Source organism: Neopelma chrysocephalum, unplaced genomic scaffold (genome assembly GCF_003984885.1).
Source record: "Neopelma chrysocephalum unplaced genomic scaffold, ASM398488v2 Primary Assembly neopelma1_43, whole genome shotgun sequence".
NCBI classification, from domain to species: domain Eukaryota; kingdom Metazoa; phylum Chordata; class Aves; order Passeriformes; family Pipridae; genus Neopelma; species Neopelma chrysocephalum.
This window is the reverse complement of record NW_020897702.1, coordinates 7,540,983-7,560,593: the sequence shown is the minus strand read 5'-3', so window position 1 is coordinate 7,560,593 and position 19,611 is coordinate 7,540,983. Positions and strand designations below refer to the sequence as shown.

The window sequence follows — 19,611 nt, the reverse complement described above, 5'->3', positions numbered from 1 at the left end:
AGGTGCCAGCATGACCTAAAACCTGTATATAAAACAGTAAAAACAGAATAGAATTTCAACCCACCCCACCTCTACAAACTGAATCCCATTAATTTAGTGTAATACAGATGACAATTTGGTCAACTTGATATTCTTAAGACACACTACAGTACCCACAGACACCATTCCACTTCCTTGAAAGACAAAACAATTAGTGACCAATGGACAGCTCTTCCCCTTCAGAATGTCCTGATATTGGCACAGGTGGGGTGTACATGTTTTACTACAGATATATTTTAAAAAGCTTCTGAAAAAAAAAGAAGTGTAAGAACTTCCTCACCTCACATATCCATAGTTGTACAGTGGATAGCATGTTACTGGAGGTACATAGCCTATAAAAAAATCTTAAAACATGATTTTTTTTCTTAAAAACAGCTGCCGAAACAAACCATGTCTAGAAATCTTCATCCAGAAAAGGCACCATTGCTCAAAGGAAAGTTTGCTTGAGGGAAAGAAAAAAAAACCACAAAAGTGACAAGTGTGTAACATTCCACAGTTCATCTAGAACTGCTGCAGCCCACTCTAAGTTACAATGTCAGTGGCTATTTATGCTCTAAGGAAGTACAGTAAGTACAGTACAGCCCATTCAGGTTGCTGGAATGTCACTGATCATATGCTCAATTGCATCTATTCATTAGAAAAATTCAATCCACAACAGCAGCTGCATTTACCACCACACCCCAAACGCCATCCAGTTGCCCCAGGTGATTCCAGCGGTTTACCATCCCACAGGACAGATGCTCCATGCTCTTGTCCCTCTACAGTGACTGCAAGTTACACTTCCAAGACCAAGTTTTATTTACTAAAGAACAGTATATTAGGAGTGCTTTTGGCTTCCAGCTTTTGCAACAAAAAAGATCTGGTCTTTAGCAGTCATGTTCTTCGAGTTTCAAAACTATTTACGCTGCACTAATTATTTTGATTCAAACTCGCTAAACAATTACTGCTGAGAAGATGACTTAAGCAAACAACAGCTAAGTTACTCAATTTGTTTCAGAAAAGCGATGACTAATTATGCATGTAATTTTGTTCTTTATCTCTTTTAAAATAAAAGTGGGTAATCCTGGCTTCTTTCAGGTCAATTGCAAAGTCCCCATTAAGTTCATGGGACCAGATTTCACTATTAAATCATAAACTGCACAATGGCTGAAAAATAAATATTTCTGAAAGAATATGGGTCATTTAAAAGGACACTGGCAACTTTCTAACCAATTAAAAAAAAAATCTGTTTTCACATGTAACACCTACGATAACTGTAACTGAAAGACACAAGAATTTGGTATTTAATTCATGAATTACACTGCATTTCATATCCTTGTTAAGTTTACCAAGCGGTTTATAACCGATTTCCTGGCTGTGTGAGTCTTTCACAGAGCAACAGTAAAGTATTAAAATGTTATGTTTCCTTTTTATTTAATTAAACCAATTTCAATTTCATCTTAAAACTTAGAGTCATTTAGGCAGAATAGGTTGCTACAAACCCTAATAAGTAACATCTCTTGTAAGATGTAAAATGGTTGTTGTTAAAAACTAACTATACCATATGAGTGGAGCTAGTAAGAGTAATAAGTAGAAGTATTCTTTCCCTAGCCTCCGAAATTTGTCTTCCTTCTCAATTGCCACTGCTTCCCTTCGCTCTTCCAAAAATCCTTATTGTGGCCTAATAGACAGACTGAAGAAAAATCCTGATCTTTGCATGGTGTCCACCACAACAGATTACCCACAAGGTTAGGATTACTTTTCAGTGTTCCATCTAGAACATCAAAAACCATCAGCCCAAATTCAACTTGAAAATGGAGTTCCCGTAAGATCAAATTGAATGTTATAGCTATCTATTCATTCTTCACAGTTTCCTAGAACACCCACAATTAGAGCTTCTTATGACAAATTGCCAACTTCAGGAGGCTTGTAGCTGCTGAACAGCTGATTTGTGTACCATGAAGCAGGATGGGGAGGTGTAAGATCTTGTACTCTGCAGATCTGCAGTAGAGGAAGGCTCGAGTAGACCATTAGTTATTCATGGACTGAAATCCTTAACCTCAAAACCTCTGCTCCCAGGATTTGAGGACGAAGATTGGAGGTGGGCTTCAATGCCCATTTACCAACCTCACAGTAGCATTGGGTTCAGAGTTATATAAAACCATCCCCAAAGAAAGTGAAGCTGCCTTCAGTTCTCCATCAAATCAGAGATCTGTTAGCTACAGGACTACAGAAGATGTCCATGTGGTAGGCATTTAAAGGCTTTGATTCACAAGCAGGGACAGGGTAGCTTGGGATTGATAATTTACTAGACATCATGATCTGAAACAGTTCAGCATCTGATTCAAAACAGCTCAGGAAGGGAAAAAACTAGAGAGAGTAATCAAGTCTGTCACCCTACACCATGCCATCCCCAGGGCCAGATACTGTTCAAACCATCTCAAGAGAATCCATTCATTCACAGCACTTCAGGACAGCCAACCTTCATATGGCCTGGACTCACATTAGGAAACCCAGCATTTTTAGCCACAGGATTCCAGTCTTGAAATCTCTATCTGGACTCTAGCCAAATGTGATCTGCTTATGCCTAGAGCTGAACACCAAACATGCCTAAGGGATAGGCCCAATAATGCCATCTCGAGGGAACAAGTCAACCTTGGGAGAAATGCTAAATACGAGGATGGAAGGATCACGGCCAATGAGTAGGGGAAAAAAAGAAAACAACCAAAAATGTGCAGACAAATTTAAAGAAGTATCAAAAATCTCCACAGCAGAGTCAGAACTGGGCTCAGTGCTCTATAAGAAGCAATACCATTGTATGAACACTGAAGTCAAAATAGCTAAATATATAAAAAACTTTATAGTCCATTACACCTCCTTAAATACCAAGAGATTTAACAGGTGGTCAGGTATTTCTCTTTTATGCATTGGCTTAACACTACTGGGCTGTAGTGTGCTCAAAGTACTTTCCAAGATTTCAGTCCAACGAGCCTGTTCTATGTGTGAACAATTTGTCCATGTAACCTACCAAACGTGCACTTCCAATCCAGAATCCAGCTGTGCTCATTTAACCTTGGCTCATACACACAGGGAATGTTCTCATCCTAAACAGCTAGGGAACTCCAGAGGGTAGAGTTCTAAAACACACAGTTTTCATGGCGTACTTAAAATCAGAGAAAATCCTTGGTTCCTCCACTTAAATAATTCAGTACAGCATCTTGGTTCACTGGACTAGGAAGTGTTTACTTCTACTGCAGCCCTTCTCATTGGATCTGCAATCTACTCTAGCTGTGATTACCTCGCATAGCATAAACGCCTTGGAATAGAAACAGCACTAATTAGTATTTATGTAGCTCCAGGGAAATGCACCCTGATGTTAGTTTTGTTATACAGACTCAGAAATGATGTAGGAGAGTCAAGAGACTCACACTCTGCCATGACTACATGGAGGCTAAGTTTTGAAATCCAGGAAATGCCACTGAAAGCACTCTGGTTTTAAATCTCTCCAATTTAAATCAAGGAGTATAAATGGAAATGTTTCAGCTTCTCAACAACTGCCATTTAATCACATGGAAAAAAAGTTGTTCCTACAACAATCAGAATCTGAACTCAAACCAGCACTTTGTCTCTAAAAAGCAAAATTTTGAACTGTTGTTGGACAGAGGTGAAAGTCGATACCAACACTGGATGCACAAGCAAGATGAAGGCAGATCAACACAAAAAGACTGTGTTCTGCACCAAGTGAATGGTCTTTGAATTAAGAAAACATTCTAGTATCAATTCCAGAACAACCAAAAAAAAAAATCACCTCTACACCCTGAGCAGGGCTACCACCTCTAAATAGAAGGAGAGAGGTAAGGAAGAACAGGTGTGTACTGAACCACTGCTGTTTGCTGAACATCTGGCCAATTCCACCTGCTTCTGGCCAACAGAAAGGGAGCTTCTACAAATACCATATACTGTCTCTGTCATTTCTTACAGTTGCTTCTAACAGTTAACAGGGCTTAGATTTGCTAGACAAAATTCCACCCTATTAATCATAGCTGTTGCAGAGAAAAATGAAGAACAAAAAAGAAGAAATAAGAAAAAATAAGGCAAGTTACCCTGTCTTATATATCAACTGAAGAAATCATAAAAGAATCCTAGAGGTCACCATGACTGTCTTTAACATGAATTAATCCCAAACTAGGCACTTCTCTCAAAAGGAAGTCCATCTACTCTGCTAGTCATACAGCAACACGGCTGCCAGAGGAATTGGTGCATTTCTATGATTCTATTATTTTGACAGCCACCATCAAAATCCTTTCTTCAATCCTGAGTGTAAACTTGTTTTGACAGCAGTGACAACCACCCCCCCCCTCCAAACTGGTACGTACCTGATCACAACCTGCATTCACCAGCTCCTGGAGCATCTGCCTGTTCACTTCAACAGCTGCTGTGGTGCTTGACTCATTAGCAAAGGGCAGCAAAGAATATCTAATTTCCCGCAGAGCTTTCTGATACGGTCCAAACTTGGGCGTTTGTCTCATCTGCTGCTGCCTTGCAGCATCCTTCCCTATTAAAATCTTAGGGTCCAGAGAAGTTTCACTGCCTGGTCCAATAGGCAGTCCCTGACCTGAAGATTTGGATGGCTGCTTTAAACCTTCTCGAATCTCTTGTAACCTTTGTCTGCTGTTTCCAGAATATGTCGTAGCAGGAAAAGTCTTTGGCCTCATTGTTAATCCAGTTTTCTCTGAGCATAAATACAGCTTTATGCTTTGTTTTTTTTAAATTATTTTAAAAAAGCGTCACTTGATATTTTCAATTTCTTGTAAACATAATCCTTCAAAAAGAAAAAGGCAAAATTCTCAAGAGATTTCTGCCAGTGTTTTACTTCAGCTCAAAATCTTCACATTTCCTACAGAAAATGAAAATCCGTGGAATCATCATTTTGCAGACCGGAAGTGTCTGAAACAAAAGAAAACAAAAAGTACATGGAATTAAGTTGATAGTGTAAATGCCTCTGAAGGGACAGCATGACAATTAATCAAGTGAAAGTGAATCAGTTTAACCTCTTAAGCTGTCACAGCTGGATACCCTTTAATGATTTTCACTTCATCTGTTTTCAATAACAGGATTCCAAAAGGCTTTCTTAACATAATCAATAAATAATTCATTTTTCTTTTAAGTTTAATTTTCAAAATAAATTAAAATAAAACCTTCAACAACTACAACATTTAAGAATTTTACAGTACCTAACTGTGGCAAGTTTCCCACCCAATTGCATAACCAAATCCCGGAGAAGCCTATGCTATTTCATAATTAGGGAAGAGTATGCTCATGAAATGTTTTTTCCTCACTTAATATTTTGTTTGTTTTACACTAGCTGAGCCTAGATTCAGAAGTTTATGAAGAAGATTTATAACGGAAATATTGATGACTCTAACCATAGCAACTTCTAGTATTTCAATAACAAAGCAAATAACAGAAAGACAAGATATTTTGCCTTTCCACATGAATATCTTGGCAAAGCCTGAAGGTAACAATTCTCCCCAGAGCTGGAAGGACGAAGGGAGGAAAAAAAAAGGAAGGGAGGGGGTATATGTTATTTCATTAGCTGTGCCTTATAGGGAAGAAAGGGAAAAGAGGGGTAAACGGAGCTACACAGTAACAGCAGAAGATGAAGAACCAGAGCAGATAGCATCCCAACACAGAAAAAGACTTTGATACAGCTTTATGCACCTCTTCTGATATGCAGCAGAGAACAACTATGCAGCTGAGCTACTGCGCAGCTTGTGATCTGTGTGCAGCACAAAGTTACAACAAGAATTCTACCTTAACTAAGTTTTCATACATCACCGTCAGAAACATTAAATAATGGTGCATTTGGAAAGGATTAAAGACAGCTTAATCAGAAATGTCGCCTAGCTATGGATGCTGCCTATGCAAGTTTGCTTCTGCTGCTGCCATTAGCACTTGTAAAGTGACTTTGAATGGTGCTCCAGCCACTGCACTAGTAAAGTAAGAATTCTGCTCAGTCGTTTTCAAATCACAAATACTGCCGATGGTAACACACTGCATGTTTCTCTCCATCACTCAGAAGTTGATTGGATTTTTTAAAGGTGCTTTGCTTCTGATCATACACATTTATAATTGAAAAAGAGTTTCTCTACAAAGTATTGTTCTTTATTTTCACATGCTCAGATTAAAAAACTTCATTGTGACAGCCCTTCCTGTGACAACTATAGCATTTCCCAACAAAATAACCATTTCCATACATTTACCATTAGTTCTCGCTGCCTAGCAAGCAGCTTACTACTGTGAAGGCCAAGAGAAACACATTCACCTCTGAAGCCCATCATCACCTCCTCATCAGCGCAGAGTCCACTTCAAGCTTTCCTCTACAACCAAGGACTGAAATGCAGCAGTGAAGTCAGACCCCAGACTCTTCTGGGATGGTTCACCAGTTTGAAATGCAGGAGCACAGACTAATCACTCAAGATTAACCCATGTCAATCTCCTTTGCTAAGATTTAAATGCTCTGTTAACTAAAAAACACCTATAATGTATTTGAGGTGTTGAGCTCCTCCACTTGGTACTCCCTACAGATATCCACCAACACTAACTCATAGAGGAATGAGAGTGACATAAATGCCCACATCCACACTGGAAAGGGTTTGCCACTTGTTTCAAGGGGAGTGCTAAAGCTGTTCATCTAGCTTTTGATGTTTCCACAAATCAGCTATTAGTCAATAACAAATCAAGCTTTCATTGTCCTAAATGAAAACAAAAGCAACTGCAGGATCCAAGAACAGAATTTTTTCTACTTGGGCAGAATATAGCCTTGTTAAAAAAATAAAACACAATAGTATTGCAGCCTTCTTCAGATTACATCATAACTAGCTAGTGCTTAGAAGATATAGAGCAATTAATTAGTCTATAATTGTCTTTCTTTTCCTGACAGCAGCAGGCACCATATGGCTGCGTTTAGGCATCTGGGTTGTTCTTCCTTTTCAGTCCCTGTGCCAATCCTCAGGCCTCGGACACGCTGGTAGAGCTCGCAAGACCCCCACCTTTTTGCAGCAAAAGACTGCATTCCCACTTACACACATACTTCACATAAAGAACTTCTGCGACCTTTAGCCTAAGGCCGAGTCTAATAATGCTGGGTCAAGCCAGCTGGCAACTTCCTAGGCTTACATCTACAATACTGCTAAACCAGAAAGAAACACTGGTCGTTCAGACAGTATGAATGAGAGCAACATCAACAGTAAGTAGTGGAGCTAACTGCAAACCTGTTTCATATTTTGCAGGGCTTTTTTTTTTTTAAACTAAATATGTAAGATAAGCCAAGAAACTGGAATACTAAATATTACAGATGATTTAAAAAGAAAGACAAGCTGCCTGCCTTTTAAAATCTTCCTGTGATTTGCATTTTTAGCAAAAAATAAGATGATTCTATGCTTTAAAAGATATGTGGAGTGTCTTGTTCTGTCTAAGCATTTCTGACTGTACGTCTGGTTTTGGATAACTCCAAATCCTTCTAATCTGCACCTTGCCTACAGCATGAATGTATCAATAGCCTTCCTGCAATCAGGAGAAATTATTTTTCAGAATTATTTTTGAGTTGTAAGCCATTCTGACTAAACAGTGCTCAAGTCTTTTCCAAAATGTTATATGTTCTGTACTAATTAGAAGCTCGTCCGTTACACCAAAGATATGACACTTCAAATAAGTACCACATTACTTTAGTTGCATCAGGTTAAACAATTTCTGAGCAACTGATTATTTTGCTTCATTTGAGAAATACCTATTGCTGCTCTGGCAGCAAACAACCAACCACACTGAAATTATATGCTGATGCCTGTTGTTCCAGCAGCACTATCTATTCACTCTCCTGTTTCTTAATTCACCAACAGGCTGCCTGTCCTAGTGGCTCTGTGGAGCTGGGACACAGACAACAAACTAAAGCTCGCCTGAGCCAGAGAGCTGTTTCCCTGTGCGGGTACCGGCGTCAGCTGAACTAGCACTCACTGCAGAAGGAAAGAGTAGAGTTTTAAGAAACTGCTACAACAGCCTTCCCTCTCTCAATTTACGGGTATTGCTCCGGGGGTTTTTTTGATCAGAAATTCATGGAAGCAGGGTCCGTCCACTTTGTATTGGAGGTCTATGACGGGGGGAAGCGTTTCAGAGATTTCATTATCATACAAACCGTGCTACTCTTTGTAAATGGGCACATGGTAAAAGTGAAAACAACTGAAAAGAGGATTTCCCCCAAAACGATCCTCCTCTCCTTCCTCCTACTAACACAACTGTCCCGTGTCCCACGGCCAACCACAAGCACTGGCCCAATGCAGGGCTGTGGGAAACAGCTCACCTTCCCCACGCACAGCAGCCCGGCAGGGACTGATCGCAGAACCCGGACACTCCAAATGAGCCTTTTTTGCGTCATTTGCGCGAGTGCCTTTCCCGGGGAAAGGGGTATTTCAACACGCACACTGCTCACGAGGCAGCAGCGAGGGTGGCGAAGTGCTGGATTTTGGCAGTGACCTTCAGCTGACTGGGAACAGCGGGGCCCCCGCCGCGGCCAGACGGGACCCCGCGGGCTCTGGATGCCCCCGCCCGGCTCCCCCCGGCCCTCGCCCCCCGCGACACCCGCCCGGCGGGCTCTGCTCAGGCGGGGCGCCCCCCACGCCCGCGTGCCGCCGGGAGCACCAGCCCCTTCTCCGCCAGCCCCAAACCCACTCCTTGCGCGGGCGGAAAGCTCCCAAAACAAACTCCGGCCATTTATGAGCAGCTCCGGCCTGCTGGGGCAGAGGCCTCGGACAGGCGGACCCTCACCCCCCTCCGCCAGGGCCGGACTGGGCTGTCACACGGGTGTCCGGAAAATGTCGGAGGGTGCGGGCAGGACGCCCAGGCTGCCCCCGGGACGGGACGCACACACGGGACGCTCACTCCCGCTTCGAGGACCGACCCACCTCCGCTCCCCCCACTCCTCCACGGGACTTTCCCCTCCGCGCACACAGTTTTGGGGGATGGGGGGCGCTCACATCCGGGGCTGAGGGGGAACCCGCGCCCCCCGTGCCCCTTCGCTCACCTCCCCGGGGCGCCCGGCGCCGCCGCTGCCCCTCGGGGGTGGGCACGGCGCGGCTCAGCGGCGGCGGCGGCCGCGGCGGCGCGGGCCGTTCTCCATCCTCCCCCTTGGCCGTCCCGGGCGCCGAGTGCGGGGCGCAGTCGGGACATTCGCTACATTGTTGGCATTCCATTCGCGCCACGTGACTCCGCGGCGCCCGCGTCATTCCACTCCCCTCCCGGCGCATTCCAGCGGGGGGAGGGGCTTCCAGGGCGGGAAGGGCCGGGAAGGGCTGTCGCGCCCTAAGGGGACCGAGGCGGCGGGGGCCGCCTGCCCTCCGCCCGCAGGTCCCTTCTGGGCACCCTTCCGTGGGTTTACAAGCAGTACATAGTGACACTTTTTCCCCCCACAAAACCCACTCCACTCACAGCAGCTCCTGGCTGAGTTGAGGCGGGAGAATGAAGTGGCTGAGGTGGTGAGGGAATGGCACTGCCTCCACTTGTTGAGATGAAAAGGCCTGAGGTAGAATCATAGAACCACAGAATGGTTTGGGTTCGAAGGGACCTTAAAGATCATCCAGTTCCAACCCCCCTACCATAGGCAGGGACACCCTCTACTAGACCAGGTTCCTCCAAGCCCTATCCAACCTGACCTTGGACATCTCAGGGATAAGGCATCCACAGCTCTCTGGGCAAGGGAAGCGGCTTGGAAGTGCCTGTCCACTCACTCCACTCTCCAAACTCAACTGACGATTTTGTTTATTCCTGCCGTTATTCCTTCCATGCTGGACTAACCATGCACACAAAATGGCAGCACTACCAATGCCTATGTGGAGTTTCCTTTTGGTTTCTGGTTTGCTTGGGTGTTTTTAAGGGAGATTACTTGTTTTTCATGCTGTTTGACCATGGTAAGGAGACAAGAGGGCTATGAGATACCAGAGGAGGGCAGACAGGCACTTCACATCTGGAACACAAGCTGCAAAAGATTTTTGGATGCAAAGGTTGTGTTTGACCTAGTTATGGATGTAGCTACCTGGAACAAGAATCATAGAATAACAAAGATTGGAAACGACCTCTAAGATCATCAAGTCCAACCATTAACACAGCATCGCTGTGTTCACCACTAAACCATGTCCCCAAGTGCCACATCCACATGCCTTTTGACCACTTCCAGAGATGGTGACTCTACCACTTCCCTGGGCAGCCTGTTCCAATGCCTGACCACCCTTTCAGAGAAGAAATTTTCCCTAATATCCAATCTAAACCTCCCCTGGTGCTACCTGAGACCATTTCCTCTTGTCCTGCTGCTTGTTCGCTGGGGGAAGAGACCAACTCCCAGCTCACTACAACCTCCTTTCAGGTAGTTGTAGACAGCGATAAGGTCCCTCATATAAGACTGTTTTTCATGAAAGCAGAAATATTACGGTCTTTAATAAAGACAATTCTCCATGAGAAATAATCCCCACATACCCAAATACAGTAATGTCTGGATCTGGGAGGCTGGCTCTGACCCCTCAGCATGACAGATACCTATGCTAGTCATACACAAGGGGTACTGATACAGAGTGAAAATAAGAAAGTAAACTTTCCCATATATATGTATATATCTTTAGATCATTAACATGTAAGTAGCTTGCAGTCCTGAAATTCTTCAAAATTCTTAAAGTTCTGTTGCAAAGCTGAGAGGTGCTCATTATAGAGTCTCTCTGTTCAGCAGGGAAAATGTCAGTCTTGCAAACACTTAAGACACATGTTTATCTTTAGTCATGTGACTAGTCCCAGTGTTTTCAACTGGACTGAGAGCACGTATGAAGAGAAGTCTGTGCATAACTGTCTTTGCAGGATGGTAACTATACTTACAGCCTTTTCCAAACCATGGACACTATTTTTGTAAGTAATATTACTCATGGGCAGTCCTATCTAAGGATGTTTCTCTGAGCTTGTTTATCATAAATTTTTTCCATGCCTTCCATGCAAAACTGTCAATAGTGCTTATAAATTAAAAATGCTTATAAAAAAAATAGTGCTTATAAAATTCTGGTTTGGGAGGAGAAGTGACTGCCAATAGAGCGCTACATTTCATGAGAAAAATGCAGCCTGATGCAGAGAAATTGTTTAGCACCTCATCTGAAGGCAGTCAGTTACTGTATATAAATTACTGTCAGAATTTCAATAGTGTCATTGACTGGAATATATTGCAGGGTGGGGTGGAGGGGAAAGACTCTGACTTTGGAAAGCTATAGAAATCCATCGGGTTCAGACCAGATTCCAATGTCGGCAGTATATTGCAAGGTAATGTGATTCATTTTGCAATCTTCAAATACCTGCAAAACTGAAGTAAATTTTAGATGATATGACAGATGCAGCATGGCTTCATTTTCTGAATTACTGCTGTGCTTATCTGATGAAGCATAGCAACAAGATTGCCCAAACCAGAAATTGCTCAATGGTTTGAGACCTTTTCCCAACAAAGTTCAGGCTAGTTTAAAGAAACAGCATCAAGATAAAATTTGCTTACTCTGTGCTAATATGCTCTTTTGTAAGATTTGCTTGTCGACCACATTCTTAAATCTAGGTAAAACAGATCTTTTCATTTATTTTTCTCCTTTGGAAAGGTTTGTTTTCCTTTTGCATTCCAATTGATCCGGGAATGAGACTCAGCTGCACTATTTCGCTTCCTGGTTCCATCCAGCTGCACTTTCTGAATTTCATGTGTTTGCACAGAGTTGCTGGGATAGAATTCCCTCCAGCAGAGCAGCAAGAACAGGTGAGATGGGTTGCATCAGCTCTCTAGGAAGTGCCTGTGTTCAGCTGGTCCACTACAAAAATACTAGGGAAATTGAAATCAGCTGGGTTGTAGCATGATACAACAACTGGGTTAAAACATGATTTGATTTTTGTAAGTTTTTTAGGAGATTACTGTGTCGTGTCTTTGGAGATTACTGTCAAGTCTTTCTTCTCACCTGTCTTCTTCCACTGTAAGGTATCTCCAGAAGGGAAGATGCTACATAAAAAGAGCAATACCATTTGTCTGTGCGAGCAGCAAATCTGTACACAAACTAGACTATGAGGTAGTAATCTACCATGAGTGAGGGTCAGTGTGTTTATTCATGGCTCCGCTTCAGTGAATGACAGATGCTGGATCTGTGGCGACTACAGCACTCACCTTCTGACTTACCTGAGCAGCTGTCTGCCCTGTTGTGCGGGCATAGTGGGAGAGACCACAGCTCCACTATTTCACATTCTTCCAGCCACCTGAAACAGTGAGGGATGTGGGATGTGCAGCTCCATCCCCTTGCATATAATGCTGTGAGTTGCCTCATTCCCTCCCTGTACTCATTTCACTGTTTGCTGGGCCACAGTGTGACTCTTTCTAAACTATTGTATTTGGAAACAATTACCAAATCGTGCTGCTAAAAATACTCCTAGCAACCAAATAATTATGATTTGGGTGGGATGAACTTTTTCTTTACACAGTACTTGTAGCCAATAAAAGGTTGAACCCATTCGGAAAACGTGAAAAAGGAAGGTAAAGTAAGAATATCATCAGCAATGTCTAGTTCTCTGCCAGTCTTCTTCAAAAAGAGGAAAACACACATGTGAAACGATTGTGAATATGTGAAGATATGTGTGTATTAGCATACAGGCACAAAGAATGTTTAGAACAAACCAGTGGAACACAAAATGAATTATGTGCAAGGAAAAAAGACTTAGCAAAATCACTGAAATGTTCTTGTTTCAACACATTGATTTTCTTTGCAGAATGGTACTGGGTAATCATTCTTCCCAAATCACCAATGCAAAACCAGTTTGAAACAGGAGTTATGAGTCCCCCAGCACAGTACAGACAACACAACCTCTATGTGAAAATAATGTATATGTTTTACCATGATGCAAAATTGCATTTGTGGCAGTCAAAGTTATTCTCATTGCTTCAATAATTCAGTGGCTGTACAGTTTAGATATGCTTTTCCTTTTCTTTTTTTTTTTTTCTTCCTCAGGAGTATGTCTATGGGATCTATCACAGCATTCTTTTGGGGTGGCGAAGGTGTAGTGAACATAAGAGATGGTACTTCAGAAAACCATTTTATTTCAGTACAAAGGAGGTGAAATAGAACAAATCTGATAGGGAAGCTGCCTCAGCTTTGCAGAGAAACATGAGCCCAGACTCTGGTTAACTGGGTAAGGCATCCTGGATGCTCAGACTGCCTTTATAGCCCTCACACTGAAGGTTCAAAACTGAATTTCACAAGGGCCCGTGTTCATATGTACTCTGCTTCCAGTCCCACACTTTGTATCAATCATTGACTGCAGCTGGAGCCCAGCAGCACCCAAGAGGACTAGAGGAATGTCGGGACTTTGTGTGGAATTGCACCAGTGCGAGCCAGTTGTGCTCTTCATTTGGAAGTGAATAGCTGAAGTTTTCAAGTCCCTGCAATCAGCATAATGGCATCACTTTGTTCAGATGCAATGCAGATGGCTTTTGAATATCACAGCCAACCAATTCTGAAATTTTAGGAAAAGTTTTTAGGCAGTGTCCTTCTGATCCTGGAACAAAAGAGAAGGGGTAATGCAGGACATGTGAAGCCCTGGCATCTGGTCTGGGCATCAAGCAACCATCAGTCTGACCTGTAATTATCTTTTCATCAATGGCCTGGCACAGTAGCATCTCCCAGCATAACAATACCTCCACCACAGCTTTGTCTTTCTTGCCACAGATGCTCTGAATGATTCACCCTAGGGACAGAAAGAAATGGTGTGGGAGGAACACATGAGCTTCAAAGCCCTTGGCTTGGTGCAGAAAATGAGAGACTCTGGAACTGCTGAGGACAAGGGTAGTTTCCAAAAATGTGTGTGGGGGGAGAAAAAAAATGAGGGAGTTGTGAGGAACACCTACCTTGAGGGAACAAATGAGGCACTTTTCTTCTCCGGTACTCTGGAGCAGAAAATACAAAGGAATTCCCAGAGTGACTGGTATGAAGGTGAGGATTTGTGGCTAGGAAACTCCAGGAGGAGCACAGCATGGGAAAGCATCACCAGAGCACATGGGGAGGAATGAGCCATGTGTGTAGCCTACAGAGACTACAAAGTGCCCTCTGCCCCATGCACACACACACACACACACACACACACACACACCCCCCAGTGCAAGGGCCTTTAGAGATCATCCAAGGCTTCAGAACAGTGACGCTCCATGGAAATGTTTCATGTTGATTTTGGAGGAGGAGGTGGTGGCCAGGTCTATTGAGCCGAAGATAACAGAGATCAGCTTTTCTCCATCCCTATTCCACATTGGGACTGACAGCAAGCCATTTCACTTCTCCACCTGAGCTTCCCTGTCTGTAAGGAAAGAGGAATAATTCCCATGTCTTGGGAAAGCTAGGAAATCTCTGGATGAATAGGTCCTTCTGTGACCTATCATAATGTTAAATTGACGTCTCAAAGTCCAGCATCTTAATTTAGCATCAGTTTAAAAGAAAGCTGTGTTCATTTCTCCAATAATGTACTGCACCTGTTTAGAAGGCCAGGTATTAAAGCCCCATGTAGCTCTACCCTTGAGAAAATTTCATATACTTTTTAAGTATCTATCAAATTTGCATTTTGCATTAGATTGATCTATCAATCTAAAAACTGTTGGTGGATAAGGAATTTATATTTTTACCTTTACAATAAGGGGCATATCTTGAAGTGAGTTTATGAAGGAAAGGATGTCTTTAATATGTTTCAACTGTTATCCTGAATCCATTGTTTTGTTGTTTTCTGTTATCAACTTTGAGAGCAGGAAAAGAAAATCTCCTATTTCCTGTGATATAGCTGGTTAATGGAACATCTGAAATCTGGAAAGCAGAAAAAAAATAGTGTTTAATTTCACAGAAAATATAGAATTAAGTTAGTACGTCAGTATAAGATGACACGTGCTTTGTCCATTGAGTAGCTCATATGTACGGGAAACCTGAGATTTTTTTTAGATAAGACCCTGGAATAAGAGATAAAAATTACTTATGTGACAGAGACCACAATTTACTCATATGAAGCCCAAAATAGCAGTGAACAAAACTTTCTTGAAAATGGGTACTTCCAGTTAGTTACCATCTTGCAATTAATGCCTGGTCACTAAAGCTAAATGTCATATTCCCCAAAACCACCACTAGAAAGGTACCTACTAGACACTGTACCAGAGAAACCTGACGGATAATTGCCAACAGGCAGACAAAATGTTACAGAAATGCAGCAGTCACAGCAGGGGATGCACACACCTCACATCCCGAGGGTTAGTTAGGAACCCGCATCCATTTGCCTGCAAACCAGACTGAGTCACGACATTTTACCACAATTACTCCTAACCATTCCCAGAGCAAAAAACAAGATCATTTCAGGAAGCCTCAAGGTGTTGACATCTTAAAAATTTATCAAGATCCTTCTTGTCCTAAGCAGGGACAATAAGGTATGGCTGGAGAGAATAAATATGCTAATAAAAGGAGTTCAATGGTGAGAGCTGGTAGTCCAGTATCCTTGGAAAATAAGACTAGACAGACTATAACCATCTCAGCTTACAAACATACAAATGGTTCTCTCCCAGCTAAAGGGTAGAACTGAGTCACAAGTTAGCACTTTTATAGGCTGCCTTATCAAAAACCATACAAGGAAAAGCGATACTTCAGAAAAGGACAAGAAAGTGTCAGATTAGATATCAATTGAACACATTTTGGGTTTCCAGCTTAATGTGTGGTTTGGACTCCATGTGGGTCTCAGAGGAAACCATACCTCTTCTGAGATTTTGCTGGATCTGCCAGAGTCTGTAAAAGGAGGGAAGTATAGTTGGAAGATTATCAAAAAAATAGTGACCATGGTAATAAGCTTTGGATAAGATCTTTGAACAAGACTCGGATCTGTCCCTGTAAGCTTTGTTATTATGACTAAGTCAGCTCTAAAGGAAAAGAAATAACAGTAATGATTTTCAACTTATTAAATTCTGAGAGAAACTGGACATGAAACAGAGTAAAGGATGGAATGGGACAGAAGAAGGGGCACTGGCATCTGTTCAGAAGCACTATTAATGTGCATTCAAAGACAATTAAAATAATATTACAGATGGGCAAGGAAGTACACGGATAAGAAAAAGACACATAGTGCAAAGGAAGAGAACTAGACAGATTGCAGACTGACATCAGTAATGCACAAGGAAAAATGGATGAGCTGATATAAAACATGGAAGTCAAACTGTAGGAGATTGAACTATGTGCATTCATATACTCTAGATACACTGAATAAGACTTCAGTGGAAACAGGGAAACAGAGATAGATGTCAGCTATAGACAGAAGTGCTGGGCTCTTAAAAAAACCCCTACTTATACCTCTGGCTTTAAAAAATCTGCTTTTGTATCAAAGAGTGAGGGAAATAGGTGACAGAAGTAGCCATAAATTAAAAAAGAAATAGAAGTAAGACCATGCTGAAGCAAGGCAATCACACATGTCAAACAGCTACTAAAAGAGAACATTCCAGAGGCATGGGGAAAGTATCAGTTAACCTTGCGATATGTGATGGTGCACCATAAGGCTGCAATTGCTATCAAAAAAACCCCAGACTCATAATAAGGGACCACCTCTTCAGAGCAGACATTAATTACACCTCTGCAGAGAAGATGGACAGAGAAGTTGAAGAGAGAAGCGTGAATGTTCACAAGGAACACAGCAATTCAATGGCAAAGCCAGGACCAGAATCCTAGAATCCTCATCTCCTGAATAATGATCAGCAACTAGATCATACCTTCAGTTTAAAAAAAAAACCAAAAAAATTACAAAAGGATGCAAAACACAGAGTCAGAGGGGAAGTCTCAGTTTTGGGTACTTGGTTACAGGATATTGCCCGGACACAAAGCTCTAGAGTAAACCTGTAACACTTAGGTCTTGCCCTAATTAGTCTGCAGAAACTCAAATCCTCACTGCTAGGCCTCTCTTTGACACACAGTAATTTTCCAGTGGTGCTGTAAGCCTATTGCTCCATCTCATTTTCCTAAATAAATTGGCTTTTCATGGTGACTGTGCCAACTGAGCTGGCCTTAAGTTGCATACCTGCCACATCTGCAGGACGGCGCTGAGCTGCAGCGGGTGAGACGTCAGCCGCTGGCTCACGGCATCTCACAGCACAGCAGGGCTGCAGCACTGTCCTGCTCAAGTTCTGCCCACAGAAGTGGCAGGTTCTCAGAGCTCATGCTGAGCCCAGCACTCAGCTACCACATTTCTGGCACTCTGAGAGAGGGCCTGAGAGCTGAGCAGTTGTGTGGTGCAGTTGTGAGGGGCAGGGCTCCAGAGGAAGCCTCCACTGTTTGGATTGCCTGCAGGAAGGAAGTGGGATAACATACAACTTGGCAAGGCATCTCAAAGCAGCATAAGAAGCTCCAGTCAACAAGCCTCACATATTTTCTTGGGGGAGAGAGAATGATACTGAGTACAGGAAAAACTACAGTCACACCTCTGTGTACTCTGGGAGCCAAGATCCTGTGTGCTTTGTGCTTGTTTACATAGCTTTATCAGCACAGAAGGACACCAGAAAACCCACAGAGGGTATTTACTGTTGTCCGTGAGGTGAGTGACTTGCACAAATAAAATAACTTGGCCCAAATCCTACAGTTCTGTTGATATAATCACAAGCAGGATGGAAGGATGGGGGTTAAGTATCACATGGCCTTTGCAATAGAAACAGAAAATTGCGTTGAGACTTACCTTGTGCCACACATTCGTTTTAAAGAGAAAGTTTTATTGAAATCAGATTCAGGATTGCAGCCCATAAAAATTTGTTGGGGAAAATTCTGAGAGACCACTGTAGGTGTATTGGGTTTGCATGACAAGGTTTGGGTAGCAGGGAGGCTACAGGGATGGCTTCTGAGAGAAGCTGCCAGAAGCTTTTCCCATGTCCGACAGAGCCAATGGCAGCCAGCTCCAAGACTGCTTAAGGCTCAGCCCATCAGCGAAGACGGTGAAAAAGAGCTGCACAGCAGCAGCCAGAGAGAGGAGTGAGAAAATGTGAGAGGAACAACTCTGCAGGCACCAAGTTCAGTGAAGGAGGAGTTCAGGGAGGAGGTGCTCCAGATGCCGGAGCAGACATTCCCCTGCAGACCATGGTGAGGCAGATGTGCCCCTGCAGCCCATGGCGGTCCATGGGGGAGCACAGATCCACCTGCAGCCCATGGAGGACCCCAAGCCAGAACACGTGGATGCCCAAAGAAGGCAGTGGAAAGCCCATGCTGGAGCAGGCTCCTGTCAGGACTGGTGGACCCATGGATAGAGGAGAGAACGCTGGAGCAGGTTTGCTGGCAGGACTTGTGACTCTGTGGGGAGCCCATGTTGGAGCAGTTCACGAAAAACTGCAGCCTGTGGGAAGGACTCATGTTGGAGAAGTATGAGGTGGACTGTCTACTGTGGGAGAGACCCCACACTGGAGCAGGGAAGAAGTGTGAGGAGCCTCCTGATGAGGAGGAAGCAGCAGCAGAGAAAACATATGATGAACTCACTGCAGCTCCCATTCCCTGTTCCCCTGCACCACTGTGGGGGAGAAGGTAGAGAATTTAGGAATGAATTCAGGAAGAAGAGAGGGGTGGGAGAAAGGTATTTTAAGAATTAGGTTTTATTTCTCATTATCCTACTCTGATTTGATTGATAATAAATTAAATTAATTTTCCCCAAGTAGAGTCTATTTTGCCCATGACAGTAATTTGTGAATGATCTCTCTCTGTCCTTATCTCAACCCATCAACTTTTTGTTATATTTTCTTTCCCCTATCCAGCTGAGAAGGGGAGTGATAGAGTGGCTTTGGTGAACACCAGGCATCCAGCCAGGGTCAATCCACCACAGTAGGAGACTGAAAGTAGGACTCAGCTGTCCACAATGCTATACTAGGATATCATCAAAGAATAATATAACATGAAAACAGCATCAAAACTGAGACTTTCCCCTCCAAAAATGCTTCACCACCACGTGTTCATATTTAATGACTACTATTATCACTGCGTGTCTCCTAGTCTTCCACACAATTTTTCAACCCACACCTGTTTTGAACTAACTTCCCACACTAGCCACTGCTTTTAGCTCACTTCAGGAATAAACAAGTCCTTGTCTAAAAAGCATCACAGCAGTCCTAAACATATGTTCAATTTTTAGCTATTTTCTTTTACTCTCTGCTGTATGTTACCTTTGCATACTGCGCTAGAGCTCATAAAATCTTAATTCCAGGATTAAAGCAAAAAGGCTCTGAATGTTAGGGTGGAACTTTTATTCATCACCAGTCAGTGATGAAACTGTTGATTGGATGTGATTTGCAAATAATTAAAATACAGAATTTGGTTATAATGAGTCTGTAACTTAAATGAGTAAAGTCTTCTTTAAGTCTTGGAATGTGAAAAACACATGAATAGGAATATTGTTATATGGTAAATCAAAGTGAATAGAGACACAGAAGTCACAACAAATTGTTTTAAAGCAGCATCTCATGACAGCATGCAAAACAATTCGAGTGGCCCTTGCTTTTCTATCACCATGACTACA

At 42.8% G+C, this 19,611-nt stretch overlaps 1 protein-coding gene across 3 annotated transcripts in view; it reads right to left on the bottom strand.

Annotated features, from left to right (window-relative positions):
• Nucleotides 1–9,237, bottom strand: part of LATS2 (large tumor suppressor kinase 2) — a 50,043-nt gene extending 40,806 nt beyond the window's left edge. The window contains exons 1-2 of one of the 3 annotated variants that reach the window (XM_027677190.1): nt 9,095–9,237; nt 4,395–4,965 (exon numbers count right to left, since the gene is read on the bottom strand). In XM_027677190.1, the coding sequence (XP_027532991.1) occupies nt 4,395–4,733 (339 nt within the window). In that variant the 5' untranslated portion in view covers nt 4,734–4,965; nt 9,095–9,237. Of the gene's footprint in view, nt 1–319; nt 444–4,394; nt 4,966–9,094 lie in introns of those variants that run through there. The other 2 variants (XM_027677188.1, XM_027677189.1) reach the window with 2 other exon arrangements.
• Nucleotides 9,238–19,611: the final 10,374 nt, after the last annotated feature.